Raw genomic sequence first — 19783 nt, 5'->3', positions numbered from 1 at the left:
TCTCTTCTCTCTCACCCTCTGCTGTATGCAAATACTACACACACTTATACCCTCTCTTCTCTCTCACCCTCTTCTGTATGCAAATACTACACACACTTATACCCTCTCTTCTCTCTCACCCTCTGCTGTATGCAAATACTACACACACATATACCCTCTCTTCTCTCTCACCCTCTGCTGTATGCAAATACTACACACACACATACCCTCTCTTCTCTCTCACCCTCTGCTGTATGCAAATACTACACACACTTATACCCTCTCTTGTCTCTCACCCTCTGCTGTATGCAAATACTACACACATATATACCCTCTCTTGTCTCTCACCCTCTGCTGTATGCAAATACTACACACATATATACCCTCTCTTGTCTCTCACCCTCTGCTGTATGCAAATACTACACACACACATATACCCTCTCTTGTCTCTCACCCTCTGCTGTATGCAAATACTACACACACTTATACCCTCTCTTGTCTCTCACCCTCTGCTGTATGCAAATACTACTCACACATATACTCTCTCTTGTCTCTCACCCTCTGCTGTATGCAAATACTACACACACACATACCCTCTCTTCTCTCTCTCTTTATTAGAACTCACAGGTTACAGTGATGAAAATCTAGACACAGGAACACATAGAGACCTTGTACAGAATATTCAGCCATCAGATGTCTCTGCAGGTGAGTGATCTATGGCAGAAGTTGCTGTTAATGTTATCTTTATCATTTATTTAATCTTTACTAATAATTATGTAAATGTATCAATTTTCTTCATTCTATTGAATTCTTGTTTTGAAAAAGCAGGAATGAAAACTTAGGAGCTGGCCCATTTTTGGTTCAGACCCTGGGCAGCGCTTCCTGATTGGTGGCTACATTTATCCATTTAAGCAACTTTCCAATTTAATTCTATTATCTAATTTGTTTTGTTACTTTGGTATCTTTTGTTGAATACTTAGGTAGACTCAGAAGCTGCTGATTGGTGGCTGGAAATATATGCCTCATGTTATTGGCTCACCAGTGCATTCAGCTAGTTCCCAGTAGGGCATTGATGCTCCTTTAACAAAAGATACCAAGAGAGTGAAGCAAATGAGATAATAGAAGTAAATTGGAAAGTTGTTTAAAATGGTACAGTATGCTCTACTTTAGGTATGAAAGCAAAAAAATTGTGCTTCATGTCCCTTTAAATCCATTCAACAACAAAAATAATTGTATTCTTTATTATAACTAACAGGTTACAGTGATGAAAATCTAGACACAGGATCACATGGGGACCTTGTACAGAATATTCAGCCATCAGATATCTCTGCAAGTGAGTGATCTATGGTATACGCTTCACAGTTAGAAAACTCTGATTCTTAAATTATTCCACCCTATAAAAATGATGAGCCTCATTACAGACAGATTGTAATAATAAAATCTCTGGTTCACAAACATACCCTGTCTTCCTTTCTGTCTCACCCTCTGCTTCATGCAAATACTACACACACTTATACCCTCTCTTGTCTCTCACCCTCTGCTGTATGCAAATACTACACACACACTTATACCCTCTCTTGTCTCTCACCCTCTGCTGTATGCAAATACTACACACACACATACCCTCTCTTGTCTCTCATCCTCTGCTGTATGCAAATACTACACACACATATACCCTCTCTTGTCTCTCACCCTCTGCTGTATGCAAATACTACACACATATACCCTCTCTTGTCTCTCACCCTCTGCTGTATGCAAATACTACACACACACATATACCCTCTCTTGTCTCTCACCCTCTGCTGTATGCAAATACTACACACATATACCCTCTCTTGTCTCTCACCCTCTGCTGTATGCAAATACTACACACACATATACCCTCTCTTGTCTCTCACCCTCTGCTGTATGCAAATACTACACACACATATACCCTCTCTTGTCTCTCACCCTCTGCTGTATGCAAATACTACACACACATATATACCCTCTCTTGACTCTCACCCTCTGCTGTATGCAAATACTACACACACTTATACCCTCTCTTGTCTCTCACCCTCTGCTGTATGCAAATACTACACACACTTATACCCTCTCTTGTCTCTCACCCTCTGCTGTATGCAAATACTACACACACATATACTCTCTCTTGTCTCTCACCCTCTGCTGTATGCAAATACTACACACACACATACCCTCTCTTCTCTCTCACCCTCTGCTGTATGCAAATACTACACACACTTATACCCTCTCGTCTCTCACCCTCTGCTGTATGCAAATACTACACACACTTATACCCTCTCTTGTCTCTCACCCTCTGCTGTATGCAAATACTACACACACTTATACCCTCTCTTGTCTCTCACCCTCTGTTGTATGCAAATACTACACACACATATACTCTCTCTTGTCTCTCACCCTCTGCTGTATGCAAATACTACACACACACATACCCTCTCTTCTCTCTCACCCTCTGCTGTATGCAAATACTACACACACATATACATTCTCTTGTCTCTCACCCTCTGCTTCATGCAAATACTACACACATATACCCTCTCTTGTCTCTCACCCTCTGCTGTATGCAAATACTACACACACATATACCCTCTCTTGTCTCTCACCCTCTGCTGTATGCAAATACTACACACACATATACCCTCTGTTGTCTCTCACCCTCTGCTGTATGCAAATACTACACACACATATACCCTCTCTTCTCTCTCACCCTCTGCTGTATGCAAATACTACACACACACATACCCTCTCTTCTCTCTCACCCTCTGCTGTATGCAAATACTACACACACGTATACCCTCTCTTGTCTCTCACCCTCTTCTGTATGCAAATACTACACACACACATATACCCTCTCTTGTCTCTCACCCTCTGCTGTATGCAAATACTACACACACATATATACCCTCTCTTGACTCTCACCCTCTGCTGTATGCAAATACTACACACACATATATACCCTCTCTTGACTCTCACCCTCTGCTGTATGCAAATACTACACACACTTATACCCTCTCTTGTCTCTCACCCTCTGCTGTATGCAAATACTACACACACTTATACCCTCTCTTGTCTCTCACCCTCTGCTGTATGCAAATACTACACACACATATACTCTCTCTTGTCTCTCACCCTCTGCTGTATGCAAATACTACACACACACATACCCTCTCTTCTCTCTCACCCTCTGCTGTATGCAAATACTACACACACATATACCCTCTCTTCTCTCTCACCCTCTGCTGTATGCAAATACTACACACACATATACCCTCTCTTCTCTCTCACCCTCTGCTGTATGCAAATACTACACACACATATACCCTCTCTTGTCTCTCACCCTCTGCTTCATGTGAATACTACATACACATATACCCTCTCTTGTCTCTCACCCTCTGCTGTATGCAAATACTACACACACTTATACCCTCTCTTCTCTCTCACCCTCTGCTGTATGCAAATACTACACACACATATACCCTCTCTTGTCTCTCACCCTCTGCTTCATGCAAATACTACACACATATACCCTCTCTTGTCTCTCACCCTCTGCTGTATGCAAATACTACACACACATATACCCTCTCTTGTCTCTCACCCTCTGCTGTATGCAAATACTACACACACATATACCCTCTCTTGTCTCTCACCCTCTGTTGTATGCAAATACTACACACACTTATACCCTCTCTTGTCTCTCACCCTCTGCTGTATGCAAATACTACACACACACATATACCCTCTCTTCTCTCTCACCCTCTGCTGTATGCAAATACTACACACACATATACCCTCTCTTGTCTCTCACCCTCTGCTGTATGCAAATACTACACACACATATACCCTCTCTTGTCTCTCACCCTCTGCTGTATGCAAATACTACACACACTTATACCCTCTCTTGTCTCTCACCCTCTGCTGTATGCAAATACTACACACACTTATACCCTCTCTTGTCTCTCACCCTCTGCTGTATGCAAATACTACACACACATATACCCTCTCTTGTCTCTCACCCTCTGCTTCATGCAAATACTACACACATATACCCTCTCTTGTCTCTCACCCTCTGCTGTATGCAAATACTACACACACATATACCCTCTCTTGTCTCTCACCCTCTGCTGTATGCAAATACTACACACACATATACCCTCTCTTGTCTCTCACCCTCTGTTGTATGCAAATACTACACACACTTATACCCTCTCTTGTCTCTCACCCTCTGCTGTATGCAAATACTACACACACACATATACCCCCTCTTCTCTCTCACCCTCTGCTGTATGCAAATACTACACACACGTATACCCTCTCTTGTCTCTCACCCTCTTCTGTATGCAAATACTACACACACACATATACCCTCTCTTGTCTCTCACCCTCTGCTGTATGCAAATACTACACACACATATACCCTCTCTTGTCTCTCACCCTCTGCTGTATGCAAATACTACACACACTTATACCCTCTCTTCTCTCTCACCCTCTGCTGTATGCAAATACTACACACACTTATACCCTCTCTTGTCTCTCACCCTCTGCTGTATGCAAATACTACACACACATATACCCTCTCTTGTCTCTCACCCTCTGCTGTATGCAAATACTACACACACATATACCCTCTCTTGTCTCTCACCCTCTGCTGTATGCAAATACTACACACACTTATACCCTCTCTTGTCTCTCACCCTCTGCTTCATGTGAATAGCACACACACACACATGCCCTCTCTTCCCTTCTCTCTCACCTTCTGCTTCATGTAAATGACACACACACACACACATGCCCTCTCTTCCCTTCTCTTTCACCCTCTGCTTCATGTAAATGGTACACACACATGCCCTCTCTTCCCTTCTCTCTCACCCTCTGCTTCATGTAAATGGTACACACACATGCCCTCTCTTCCCTTCTCTCTCTCACCCTCTGCTTCATGTAAATGATACACACACACATGCCCTCTCTTCCTTTCTCTCTCACCCTCTGATTCATGTAAATAATACACACACGCCCTCTCTTCCTTCTCTCTCACCCTCTACTTCATGTAAATGATACACACACATGCCCCCTCTTCCCTTCTCTCTCACCCTCTGCTTCATGTAAATGGTACACACATATGCCCTCTCTTCCCTTCTCTCTCACCCTCTGCTTCATGTAAATGATACACACACATGCCCTCTCTTCCCTTCTCTCTCACCCTCTGCTTCATGTAAATGATACACACACATGCCCTCTCTTCTCTCTCACCTTCTGCTTCATGTGAATGATACACACACAGAAATTATTAATAAGGATGAGAGTAAGCGCTATATAGCTTAAAAGGCTAAGTGAAATAACACAATTTATTACATAAGATTAAAATTAGGTATACATAAACAATTAAAATCAAATTATACGCATGGATCCATGTCTAACTTATCTAAAAGCTGAGGTATACAATGTAGTTAAGAATTCTCTAAGAGCTAGAGTATACAGTGTGATCGGACAATCCTAAAATAGGTTGCCTAGTGTAGGTTAGGTAAAACACGAAAATAATAACCTTCAAGATAGATAACGGTACAGTATACTTAGGACAAACTAAAATCCCATAATTGGTATGTGCATATAAAAATCATAAAAAGTCCAAAATACGTTCAAAAGTTAGCTGATAAAGTTCATGTGAATCCGTAGGTGTATCCTCCAACGTTACGTGCTGAGATGTGCCGTGAAGCTTAGTTAATTGTAAAAAATAAGAAAAGTATAAAAAAGATATAATCCAAACTCCAATTCAAATCCATGAAAGAATGGAAAATAACTGCAACCCACTTTAAAAATGTGTACTTATATATTTAATATAAACTCAATGTGAAAAAAATCAAATAAGAAAAAGATCCGGTTAAGCAAAAAAAAAAGTCAGTAAGTGGTGAAATACCTTAAAAACAAAACACAAGAACGCTGATAAAAAACTGATAAAAAATGTGAGTAGTCAGGACAGAGGCTAAAACATGTGAGTATAAGCAAAATCAATGAGTCTGATGTCAAAAAATCCACAATAAAATCCACAAAAGTAATAGCAACGAAAAAAACCTAAAAGGAAACAAAAAAGAAACAAATAGTGCAACACTGTATATAATAGACAAATAATGGTAATTAAAACCAAGCTCACCAGTATGCCAACGCGTTTCGGCCTAGACTAGGCCTTTCTCATTGACCTATTTTTTCAATCACCAGTATCACCACTTAGTTTCTTCACGCACACTTGTATTTTTGCATTTTTATTCAATTTTTGGCATTATTGCACTTTTTGGCATTGTTGCATAAATTTGCAGTTTTTGTCCTTTTTTGCAAGTTCACTTTTAAAGTAATACACACTGACTTATTTTTATTTTATTTTTATATTTTTTATTTTTTATACATTGGGAATTTCACCTATTTTATTTTTTCTACATTGGAAGTTTCACCTACTTTGGGATTACAAACAACACTAAACATACCGTTTGCTTGATCACCTTTGATCAGTAAGACAATTAACCAAAACACTCTTTGAAACTTGATTAACATCTCTGCAGAGACCCAGCAAGGGGCTCAGTGCTACACTCTGTTAGCCACAAAGGTGGCATAACACTGCATCAAATGGAATTAATATTTCTCATATAAATTAGCTTTTTAATTGTACCTTCATTACTGATTATAGATATATGTGTAATATTGCTTATGTGCACATGAATCCATGTTAATCTGTTATTATTTCAATGAGTTTAACAGTGGAAAATTGTTTTTAATTGTGTACCAAATGTACTTTTCACCATTATACCTTTTTAACTAATAAATACCCAATATATTTTTATTACATCACAGACTAAATAACACATCCTAGGCCCCACTAGTGGTGAGGCGCTCGGGCTATACCTTGTTATACTTTGAATTTCCAGTTGATAGCTAGAGGTCAACATAGCCGGAGCATATAGGATCCACACAGGCGCTAGGTTTATACACAATCATAATGGTTTTAATATAATAGTATCGTTCTAGTTGTAGAATCTGATCTACCTGTGCGATCCAATTTTTCAGAGATGGGCCGCTGAGGATTTCCAATGTCTAGGGATCATAATTTTTGCACTGCTGATCATTGTGAGCATCAGCTTGTGTTTGTCTATGCTTTTTAACTTAGGGAGAGTGGCAAATAATAGAATCTTTGGATCCCTTGGTATTATCTTTTGTAAAGTTCTGCACATACGTCCGTCCAAAAACCTGGAGTCTTTGGCAGCCCCACCAAATGTGTTGTATAGTTCCTGCATCGGGGCAGCCCCTCCAACATTTACCCATAGTAGTGGGGTATATTACCTTTAACCTTGCTGGGGTAAGATACCATCTCATTAGGAACTTGTAGTTTGTTTCCTGTACTTGTGCTGAAATAGAAGCTGTTTTGGTGTTAATAAATATTTTATTCCATGCTTGTTGTGTAAGTTCTGTTTCTAGCTCTTTCCCCCATGCTTTAGTGTAATTAGAGAGGTTGCTTCCTTCCTGAGTAAAAAGCAGCTTATATAGAATGGAGATCAAGTGGCTTGGGGTTGACTTCTTCAAACATAAATTTTCAACATTTGTTGTCGATCTAACTAGTAAGTCTTTGTGTTTATGAGAAGTGAGGAAATGTTTTATTTGTGCATATGATAACCAGGTCAGAGATGTGTCGATGTTGGAAGTAGAGATTTATGTAAAGGTCTTTAGTTTGTTTTGATTAGATAAATGGTAAAACGTATTTTTCTCTATCTGGTGTCCTGCCCTTATATAATTTATTTTTTTATTTTTAACGGTAAAGCCGTGTTATTTTTGTAAGGCATTAATGGGGATGTTGATGTAGAAATGTGGAAGGAAGTATGCGTTATCTTATCCCATACCTCAAAGAACTCTTTTAGTAGCGGGTATTTGTTTACTATAGTCGGCCTATCTTTTCTCTTGTAAGATGTATCGAGTCCACGGATTCATCCATACTTGTGGGATATTCTCCTTCCTTACAGGAAGTGGCAAAGAGAGCACCCACAGCAGAGCTGTCTATATAGCTCCTCCCTTAGCTCCACCCCCCAGTCATTCTCTTTGCCTACTCTAAGTACTAGGAAGGGTAAAGTGAGTGTGGTGACAAAAATGTTAGTTTTTATTTTCTCAAGCAAAAGTTTGTTATTTTAAATGGTACCAGTGTGTACTATTCACTCTCTGGCAGAAAAGGGATGAAGATTTCTGCAAGGAAAATGATGATCTTAGCACTTTGTAACTAAGATCCATTGCTGTTCACAAAGGCTGAGGAGTACAGGATAACTTCAGTTGGGGGAACGGTTTGCATGCTAAGCTGCATTGAGGTATGTTCAGTGAAATTTTTTCTAGACAGACTGTGATAATTCTAGAAAAGGCTGGCAATATCCCCATGAGGGCAGTGTAAGCTGTATTCAGACACTTAGTAGGAATCCCAGCTTGCATAAAGGGCTCATTTGTTACTGGTGACATTTATAGGAAAAAGCGTTTTTTTATTGGAAACAACGTTTTTTGAGGGACTTTAAGGGGTCATTGTGGCTTATTTAAGGGTTATTAACCCACATGGCTAGTTTAGAAACACTTTGGTGTGTTTCTTTTAGGCCCCACTAACATCGAGTGAGGTGGGAGGGGCCTATTTTCGCGCCTCAGTTGCGCAGTTTCTTTTACTCAGAAGACATCCAGCTGCTTCTCCAGAGGGTCCTGCTGTGTTTGAGGGCCTAAAAGAAGTTTTCCCCCCCACAAATCTATCCTAAAGGGCAGGTAGGCGCCACAGCAGAGCTGTGGCAAGGTGCTGAACGTTTTTATACCGGTTTTTGACGTTTTGTCAATCCGGTTTTTACATTAAGGGGTTAATCGTTTATTTGTCTGGCTGTGCAAACTTACTAAGGCTTTATGATACTACTGTAAAAATTTTGTAAAGTAAACTGTATTATTCCCATGACAGGTATAGGTGCTGAAAATTTTGCAGCCGGGTGGCCTTATGAAGTAACCGGTGGGGGCAGTGTGATATTTTTTAATATTTTATAATTTTCAGCTATCCAAAACACAAATTAATTGTATAATTTAACAGAATGCATTTAAAGATATGTTGTGCAAAAAAAATTAAACATTTTCAATATTAGCTAATTTTACCGTAAGATTGGCTAATGTTTTACCCGTGTAGTTAGTAAAATCAGCCGGGTGGTGCACCCGCTTAAAAGGTCCTGGGAAGAACATTGGGTGCTGTTGGAATACTATTACAGTATTGTCTCCATGTCAGATCAAGAGGCTGTTGGAATACTAGTGCTTTATTGCCCCAATGTTAGGTATAATGGGGTGTTACTGTGATATGAGTGCATTTGCAAAGCATATGCCAGGTTTTATTGAAAAATCATTAGAATGGATTATATTTTTAAAACAAAAAAAACAAAAAAACCTGTGTATTACAGAAAACATGGAAATTCTAATTAGCTAAAATCGGGGTGTGTTTGCAGCTGGTAAAGTCACTAAATCCCAGCTAACTTGCTTTACTACATGGTACATACTGATATGCTGTGACTGCTAGTGATCTAGACTCCGGTTTAGTTCAATTAAATTACACAATCTTTAAATTTTTATTTTAATCTAAAGTTTTTTAAAAGAGACCATTGACCATTTTTAGTTGAAAATGATGCTAAGATCTCATGTAACACTGAACAAACAGAAGATCAGTGGCTAAGAAATATAACAGAAGCTGCAGAACAGGAAATATGTGACAATATAGGTACAGGTGTGTGTGACGTGTCTGAGAGAAACAAGGCACAGGTGAGTGTATGTGTGTTACATGGCTATGGGAAAAAGGGTGAGTGTATGTATGTGACATGTAAGGGACACAGGGCACAGGTGAGTGTACGTGTGTAATGTGTCTGAGGGAAACAGGTCACAGGTGAGTGTACCTGTGTGACATGTCTCTGTGAGTAAGTGTATATGATGTGTCTCAATAAAACACATAGATGAAAACTGTTATTTGTGGTGATTGTGATATAATTTATTTAGGGCTGAATTCTTAATACAATGAATGCAAAAAACTTTAATCTTCTTCAGCACAAGGGTATGAAATGGTTCAGCAGTTAGAAGGTTAAACTTGCTAATTTCCATTATATCTATTCCGTTTCCTCTTTTATTGAAGTAGAAAATACTTTTGTATTGAACTAAATCCCTTTTTATATATCTGATGTTTCTATCATATTATTGTGGTACATTCTCTCACCCAGGCAATACATGTTAAAAAAAATAAATGGGCTATAGTGAGGTTTTAATAAGCAATGGAAAATGTAATAAGTCTCACATAGGGATTCTGATTGGTTACAATGAGGCTGTCATGATCCGGTGTACATGTGCTCAGGACACAGACCCTCGGGGCAGTGGTAGGGATTTAGAGACACCGACCCCTGACCCGGGGAAGAGTATCCTGGACATGGATAGATGATATTCAATGATTCATAGTTGCTAGAAGTTAGAGAGTGCAACATTTGTATACAATATATTCTGACTTCACTGTGACTTAAAAAGAAAAGTGGTTCTGTCTCTTTAAATCTTTAAAGATCTAATATTTTTCTGCTGAATCTATGGATACATCCTCTTCATTTTCATAGATTCCGAATCAGTTTCACCAAAATGGAATTCACGAACATGTGGAATAGATGAAATTCTAGATAAGTGGTTCTGTCTCTTTAAATTTTTAAATATCTGAATTTTTTCTGCTGAATCTATGGTTACATTCTCTTCATTTTCATAGTCAGATTCAGGATCAGCTTCACCAAAATGGTAACCACGAACATGAGTAGAGGATACTCTAGAATGGGAGTACTGTGTCTTTAAATTTTTAAAAGTATTAACATCTTCCGTTTTTCTTTTGGGGACAGCTTGGGTCTGAGGTTGTAATTTCTTATTTTCCTTCCAGGGTCGGTGCATCCACTACCACTGCGGATCAGTTTTTTAGGCATTAACTTTCTGTCATGATCCGGTGTACATGCGCTCAGGACACAGACCCTCGGGGCAGTGGTAGGGATTTGGAGACACCGACCCCTGACCCGGGGAAGAGTATCCTGGACGTGGATAGATGATATTCTGTGATTCATAGTTGCTAGAAGTTATTGTAGAATAAATGGAGAGTGCAACATTTGTATACAATATATTCTGACTTCACTGTGACTTATAGTTAGTTAATAGGAGTAGCTGCAGGATTCAATGAGAGAAAAATATAGCAATGTGGAATGTTCAGGCTTCAGAGTAAACTGGTAAAAGATTGACACTTAGATGCAAACTAAGGTTTGTTGCAGGTTTACAGTACATAATATTATATAGAGCTGTATGTCAGAATTAAACAGAGCAACACAGGTGATAGTCAAGTTGCAAGTTTAAAGGCATCAATTACTGTTTGTGCATATATTGGAGAATTACATGAAAGCTTTTAACTGAACACAGAGATGCAGAGTTCTGAATATGTTAACATATTTGTAGAAGGATATTTCAGCTATGACAACTTGTTGCAGAGAATAGTTAGAAAGTTCTGAGTAAGATGCTGTTATAATTAGAGAGTGATGATAACCAAAAGTATGCTTGATTTATAATAAAGTTCAGAGTTTGTTAAGTAGCAGTGTCCAGGAAACAGAAATGGAATTATTTGGATACTTGCGATTTGATCATTTTAGGCATAGGTAATAGAAAAGGCTGTAGCTTCAATAAGTTGGTAAATTCATGCAGGAAACAGTCACAGACCTCTGTTGTTCAGGATCACAACTTCAAAGTTAATGCAAAGCACATTAGGCCTGAGAAGACTTAAAAAGAGGCTGAGGAAATCAGGTGCATGAATGATTAATCAGGCAGGCAAGCTGAATGCAAATACTGCCCAAACCAGCATGATTGTCAGAAGCAGGGAAGGCAGTCTTAAAGGGACAGTGATATTAGGCTGAGATATGTTACAGAACCCCCTCCTTAAAGGCGACCTCCGGGCGCCCAACGCAATCCAAATGGAGAGAGAACAAAAATGATTTGGAGAGCCGGTAGTAGATGTATGGAGGTAGTGAGTCCAATCCGAAATCAAGAAAGGAGGGTTGGAGATCTCTTGAAAAGGAATTCAGGTATCAAAAGATCTTGGAAATGATGAGAGCAAAACTTGAAGTCATCTTTCTTGTAGTCATCGTGAGAATGCATGAACGTAACATACAATGAGCTTCCTACCAAAGAATCATCCTGAGGGTTGATAGGCGGATGTTCTTCATAATAGATGACCATGTACACAGCCAATGAAAAGGCGCCCAGTCCTAGACATATGAATAGGCTTTCCTCAACATCAGAAATAGAGATGCAGCATTCTGGATTCATAACCAGATTATCCACCTTTGTGTCAGAGATTTGAGTATCCTCAGAATTAACCTCTTGTCTGAGGATTAGATATACTCCAAAAGAAAAAGCTATAGCCACTTCTAACCCAATAGCAGGGCTTTCTTCGAAGTAGGAGATAGGAGTGTAGAGTGCAAGATTTGTCCAGTTCTTGCCATCTTCTGATTCAATATGAAATTTCTCCATACTGGATTCGGAATCAAGAGTGTCCTCACTAGGAATAGGTATATGAATGCCCACACCAGGGCAAGGTTCAGGAATACCCACATCAGGGCAAGGTACAGGAATATTCTCAATAGGATCAAGTGAAGGAATGCCCTTGCCAGGGCAAGGTTCAACTATAGAAAAAGAACCCACTTTAGAGACAGGAACCATACTCTCTTCTGAGCAGAGGGCAAGGCTTTCTTCAGGGTTCACAAACGAAGAATTTACAAGACCCACTTTAGAGCCAAGAACCATACTCGCTTCTGAGCAGAGGGCATGGCTATCTTCAGGATCAAGTATTATTACACCCATTTCTGGGTTAAACAAAGGAATACCCATACCAGGGTCAAAAACAGGAGAGTCCACCTTGATGCCAGGTTTAGTAGTATCATCATGGAAAACAGAGACAGGAATAGCCACTGGGGAATCTTCTTGAAGAACTTTTGTACAAGTTTCAGGGTCAAGAACGTCCACTTGCGAACTAGGTTCAATGTTGTCCTCACAGGGTTCAGTATCAGGAATTCCTGTACAGGAAACTGATGTAGTAGAAAATGTAGGTTGATGCAAAGTATCTCCCAAGGGAAACAATTTCTTAGATGCAGTAACAGAAGAATTTTGAGAAGGCGAAGTGTACTGAAATATGCCACACTCAGGTAGATGCGGAGGAATTGTGACACAAGATTCTGACTGAGAAGTTGTCTGGGGTTCAGCAGGCATACTTATTTGAGTTTGAATATCAGAGCTAAATTCTCCAGGAACTATCTCTGGTAAACTGTTAGATTGTATATCTGGAACAAAATTATCTTTTGTTTCTAGCACAGGATTTACAGACATTGAGGCAGCATGAGAGGGATGTAAGGAATCAGTAGTTGGAAGCAGTGTTTGTAATTGTAGAGTCTGAGAAGAGATACCATTAAATGCTTTAAAAACAGACTGATGGTGACTAGAGACAACATCCAGCTTGGTGTTGACAGTATCATGAGGCAAGAGAGGGTCTGGCACAGCAGAAACTGAAACAGGAGATTCAGGCTGAGTTTCCTCTTTGCGCTTATGATTTTCTGTAGGCAGAAATACTTTCTTCTTCTTTTTCTTAGAGAGCTTAGATAACTGATATTTCTTCCCAGTATGAGGCTTCTTAGGGTGGTGCCACTGTGGCCGGGAGTACCTTATATCAGGTTGAGAACAGAAATCCTCTTCATCACTGGATGCATAATTCTTAAGTAATACATCATCATAGTAGTTGGGGGGACCATTTCTCCAAACAGCAGTCTGTAAACCAGATGTCTCTTCTTCCAGCTCTGAATCTGTCCAATCTACAGAATCCATGGGAATATCAGAAGTAGGAAGATCAGTATTTCCATGAGAGGTTTCATGATGGGAGCTGTCTGTATCATCTATATTGTAAATATAGCTACCAAGGATGTCATTATAGCCAATAGGTTGAGGTTTTGTCTGAGTTTGTGGCGAATTAAAGTTGTGCTCATACCAGTCTAGGGCCAGTTCAGCTAGATCTGTGAAGTCATCCTCCTCGTTGACATATTCAGACTCAGAGTCAGTATCACCAGGATGGGAATCACAAACAGGAGGAATAGATGGTATTCTAGAATAGTAGTCCTGTCTCTTTAAATCTTTAAAGGTCTGATTTTTTTTTCTGAATCTATGAATACATCCTCTTCATTTACATAGTCAGACTCAGAATCAGTTTCACCAAATTGGAAGTCACGGACATGAGTAGATGAAATTCTAGAAAAGTGGTTCTGTCTCTTTAAATCTTTAAAGATCTAATATTTTTCTGCTGAATCTATGGATACATCCTCTTCATTTTCATAGTCAGATTCAGAATCAGTTTCACCAAAATGGAATTCACGAACATGTGGAATAGATGAAATTCTAGATAAGTGGTTTTGTCTCTTTAAATTTTTAAATATCTGAATTTTTTCTGCTTAATTTATGGTTACATTCTCTTCATTTTCATAGTCAGATTCAGGATCAGTTTCACCAAAATGGTAACCACGAACATGAGTAGAGGATACTCTAGAATGGGAGTACTGTGTCTTTAAATTTTTAAAAGTATGAACATCTTCCGTTTTTCTTTTGGGGACAGCTTGGGTCTGAGATAGGTTGTAATTTCTTATTTTCCTTCCAGGGTCGGTGCATCCACTACCACTGCGGATCCCTTTTTTAGGCATTAACTTTCTGTCATGATCCAGTGTACATGCGCTCAGGACACGACCCTCGGGGCAGTGGTAGGGATTTGGAGACACCGACCCCTGACCCGGGGAAGAGTATCCTGGACGTGGATAGATGATATTCTGTGATTCATAGTTGCTAGAAGTTATTGTAGAATAAATGGAGAGTGCAACATTTGTATACAATATATTCTGACTTCACTGTGACTTATAGTTAGTTAATAGGAGTAGCTGCAGGATTCAATGAGAGAAAAATATAGCAATGTGGAATGTTCAGGCTTCAGAGTAAACTGGTAAAAGATTGACACTTAGATACAAACTAAGGTTTGTTGCAGGTTTACAGTACATAATATTATATAGAGCTGTATGTCAGAATTAAACAGAGCAACACAGGTGATAGTCAAGTTGCAAGTTTAAAGGCATCAATTACTGTTTGTGCATATATTGGAGAATCACATGAAAGCTTTTAACTGAACACATAGATGCAGAGTTCTGAATATGTTAACATATTTGTAGAAGGATATTTCAGCTATGACAACTTGTTGCAGAGAATAGTTCTGAGTAAGGTGCTGTTATAATTAGAGAGTGATGATAACCAAAAGTATGCTTGATTTATAATAAAGTTCAGAGTTTGTTAAGTAGCAGTGTCCAGGAAACAAAAATGGAATTATTTGGATACTTGCGATTTGATGATTTTAGGCATAGGTAATAGAAAAGGCTGTAGCTTCAATAAGTTGGTAAATTCATGTAGGAAACAGTCACAGACTTCTGTTGTTCAGGATCACAACTTCAAAGTTAACGCAAAGCACATTAGGCCTGAGAAGACTTAAAAAGAGGCTGAGGAAATCAGGTGCATGAATGATTAATCAGGCAAGCAAGCTGAATGCAAATACTGCCCAAACCAGCATGATTGTCAGAAGCAGGGAAGGCAGTCTTAAAGGGACAGTGATATTAGGCTGAGATATGTTACAGAGGCTGTATTTGCAGCTATAAAGTAACTTTTCCTTCTTAATATAGGGATTCCTTACTTGTGGAAAATACTGAACCTGGCCACCAGGAGGAGGCAAAGACACCCCAGCCAAAGGCTTAAATACCTCCCCCACTTCTCTCATCCGCCAGTCATTATTTGCCTTTCGTCACAGGAGGTTGGCAGAGAAGTGTCAGAAGATTTCAGAGTAATTCCTTAGGAAGGGTATCTACCCTTCGATATGGGATTGGAGTTTTAAGTAGTCTTGTCAGCCTCTCAGTGAGAGCATTGATGAAAGTTAGAGTCTGGAGATGCAGAGAGAGTCTTTCTGCGAAACCATCCAGACTCATATTAACAGCTCCTAAGCAATCAGTATTGACGAGTTTCACTGCCTGCTTTTCATCACTCAAGTCCATGTCAGAAGCGATGCTACAGTCTGTCACACTTGAAGGACCGTGTTTTTTTTTCCATGGCATAGATTCCGGCAAGATCATTTCATTTTTTTACACATATGTTAACGCTAGAAGACAGGGTCACAGTGGGACTCCTTTATCTTTTATGAAATCAAGGGTTAATATCTCCTGAGGGGGATTGTTGAACAGTGGGATGTTAATCATATTTGTTTATGTGATTTATGCTGCTTATATGTGTGGCTTATAAGACAGCGGGACACAAGCCTCCTCAGAGAATTACGGCTCATTCTACGAGAGCAGTGACGTCCTCTTGGGTCTTTGAAAATGGGGCCTCTATGGATCAGATTTGTAGGGCGGCTACCTGGTCCTTCTTACATTCTTTTTCCTAAATTTTTAATGCGTTTTTGCTCCTGTTGAAGCAGCCTTCAGGAGAAAGGAATGCAGCTGTGGACTCTCCCTGTACAGAAGGAACGGAAATTTTCTGTTAAGCATAATTTATGTTATTCCTATCTAACTCGCTTTATTGCTTGCCACCTGTATTTACTGTTGTGCTAATGTTATTATATGGAATGTTTCTTACTGATGTGACTGCTAGTGATGAAGGCTGAGGCATATTTAACTTATATTACACAATTTTTCACATTTTGTTTTAAACATTTTTAAAAAAAAAAGAGATAACAGAAATTTATATATTTACTCTTTTTTTTCCAGGTGAAAATGTTGCTAAGATTTCATGCAACACAGAACAAACAGAAGATCAGTGGCTAAGAAATATGCCAGAACCACCAGAGCAGGAAATATGTGACAATATAGGTGAGTGTATGTGTGTGACATGTCTGAGGGATGCAGGGTGCAGGTGAGTGTATACGTGTGTGACGTGTCTAAGGTGTGAGTGTACATGGAGATTTGTCACAGGTTGATATCTTTTTGTTTAGCTGTATTGGGGTCTTTAAGGCTTTTCAGCTAAATAATCCTCATAATCTATATGATATAACAGAATTGCCTGAGTAATACAGTTGGCTGGGGAGCTGCTAATTATATCAGAAGGTGTAGTTGACACGTGAGTAAGATTCTTCTCTCAGATGAAAATTTTATATATTGCTTAGATATACTACACCACCTGGGGCTATTTTCTTTATTTTTGTTGTTCTAGAGTCATCTTTGTTTTAAACACGAGCAGTAGTTATAAAGATTAGTTTATGGACTGAAATAATTGTATTACTAAAAGACTCAATTTTAAAAGGACATGATACATTAGGTAGAAAAACATTAATTTTAAAAACATCATTCATTTTAATTTAGTTCGGTCCTTGACTAAGTGTGAATTCTTAGAAATAGTCCGTAATGTCCAGTAAACTGTCCTTAAAGTGATGATAAATCCTAGCGTTTGTGAACAAATAAAGGGGACTTTCATTCATGAAGTATAAAATACTTCACCTCTCAGCCAAATAGGGGACATAGCATTCTGATGGTGGGCTGCCTTTAGCAGCTGAGAATGGCGAACACTTGGAACAAATAAAGAAGCATTCATCATGAAGTATTTTATACTTCATGAATGAAAGTCCCCTTTATTTTTTCCAATGGTAAATTCTAGCGTTTCACAAATGCTAGGATTTACCATCACTTTAAGCCTTAGCATGAAAGCTGTGAAATGTCTAGTTGTCACAGTGTCTACTACAAGTGTAGGGGACTAACAAAATCAGAACAGTTTATATGTTCTCATTTCTTATTGACAGGTGAATTTACAAACTGCAATAATCCTAGTCATGATCAGAGTGCAGATTGTGGGAAATGTTTTCTTAAGAAATCACATCTTTTTAAACATCTACAAATTTATACAGGAGGAAAAGGATTTTCATGTTCTGGCTGTGGAAAATGTTTTACTAAGAAATCAAATCTTATTACGCATCAAAAAATTCATACAGGGGAGAAACCATTTTCATGTACTGACTGCGGAAAATGTTTTGCTCTGAAATCATATCTTATTACGCATCAGAAAATTCATACAGGAGAGAAAAGATTTTCATGTTCAGACTGTGGGAAATGTTTTACTCTGAAACTAACTCTTATTAGGCATCAGAAAATTCATACAGGGGAGAAAGGATTTTCATGCTCTGACTGTGGGAAATGTTTTACTCAGAAATCAAATCTTATTACGCATCAGAAAATTCATACAGGAGAGAAAGGATTTTCATGTTCTGACTGCGGAAAATGTTTTACTCTGAAATCAAATCTTCTTATGCATCATAAAACTCATACAGGAGAGAAAAGATTTTCATGCTCTGACTGTGGGAAATGTTTTACTAAGAAATCAAATCTTATTACGCATCAGAAAATTCATACAGGAGAGAAAGCATTTTCATGTTCTGACTGCGGAAAATGTTTTGCTCTGAAATCATATCTTATTACGCATCAGAAAATTCATACAGGAGAGAAAAGATTTTCATGTTCAGACTGTGGGAAATGTTTTACTCTGAAACTAACTCTTATTAGGCATCAGAAAATTCATACAGGGGAGAAAGGATTTTCATGCTCTAACTGTGGGAAATGTTTTACTCAGAAATCAAATCTTACTACGCATCAGAAAATTCATACAGGGGAGAAAGCATTTTCATGTTCTGACTGCGGAAAATGTTTTACTCTGAAATCAACTCTTCTTAAGCATCAGAAAACTCATACAGGAGGGAAAAGATTTTCATGCTCTGACTGTGGGAAATGTTTTACTAAGAAATCAAATCTTATTATGCATCAGAAAACTCATACAGGGGAGAAAGAATTTTCATGTTCTAAATGTGGGAAATGTTTTAATCGGAAATCAAATCTTATTACGCATCAGACAATTCATACAGGGGAGAAAGGATTTTCATGTTCTGACTGTGGAAAATATTTTACTTACAAATCAAATCTTTTAAGGCATCAGAAAACTCATATTAAAAGAAATCAGAGCTTAAACTCCTAAGTGCAGAGGGTGGCATGTAGTTGTCAATCACACAATACCAAGTGCTGATGATGACTGCATGTGACCCCCTGGGGCGTGCAGTTTTTGAGCTGTTTGAGGCCCGTTCTGCACCTCAAGCGTTTATGAGGTGACCCTAGGGTGGATTTGATTTAAATCACTAGTCAGTAAGACTGAGTTAAATAAATAATGGTTTTAATTTTTAGACTAGTATGTTTTCAGATTAGTTTCTTCTACAAGATACGACGAGTCCACGGATTTCATCCTTACTTGTGGGATATTATCCTCCTGCTAACAGGAAGTGGCAAAGAGTACCACTTCCTGCTAACAGGAAGTGGCAAAGAGCACCACAACAGAGCTGTATATATTGCTCCTCCCTTCCCTCCACCCCCAGTCATTCTCTTTGCCTGTGTTTGTACTAGGAAGAGGTAAAGTGAGGTGTTAGTTTCTTCAATCAATAAGTTTTTTTATTTTAAATGGTCCCTCAGGGGTATATGGAAGAAGATTTCTGCCCTGAGGTTTATGATCTTAGCAGCTGTAACTAAGATCCACGTTGGTTCCCACAGATCTGAAGGTAATACAGGAGACATCTTCAGTGTGGAGACCGGTTTATGCTACAAGCAGCATTGATGTATGTGTAGCCATTTATTCTGAGTAGACTTGGTATATCAGAAGTGGCTGACAT

General features: G+C 38.8%; 1 protein-coding gene across 1 annotated transcript in view; it reads left to right on the top strand.

Moving 5' to 3' along the window:
* The window catches only part of LOC128657084 (gastrula zinc finger protein XlCGF57.1-like), a 27225-nt gene extending 7922 nt beyond the window's left edge, over nucleotides 1-19303 (top strand). Inside the window, exons 5-8 of the mRNA XM_053711323.1 lie at nucleotides 598-684; nucleotides 1235-1312; nucleotides 16854-16955; nucleotides 17879-19303. Coding sequence (XP_053567298.1) covers nucleotides 598-684; nucleotides 1235-1312; nucleotides 16854-16955; nucleotides 17879-19101 — 1490 coding nt within the window. The 3' untranslated portion in view covers nucleotides 19102-19303. The remainder of the gene's footprint in view (nucleotides 1-597; nucleotides 685-1234; nucleotides 1313-16853; nucleotides 16956-17878) is intronic.
* Nucleotides 19304-19783: the final 480 nt, after the last annotated feature.

Source organism: Bombina bombina, chromosome 4 (genome assembly GCF_027579735.1).
Source record: "Bombina bombina isolate aBomBom1 chromosome 4, aBomBom1.pri, whole genome shotgun sequence".
NCBI classification, from domain to species: Eukaryota; Metazoa; Chordata; class Amphibia; order Anura; family Bombinatoridae; genus Bombina; species Bombina bombina.
Note: the sequence above shows the minus strand (reverse complement) of the source record. Positions and strands in the feature narration are given on the sequence as shown.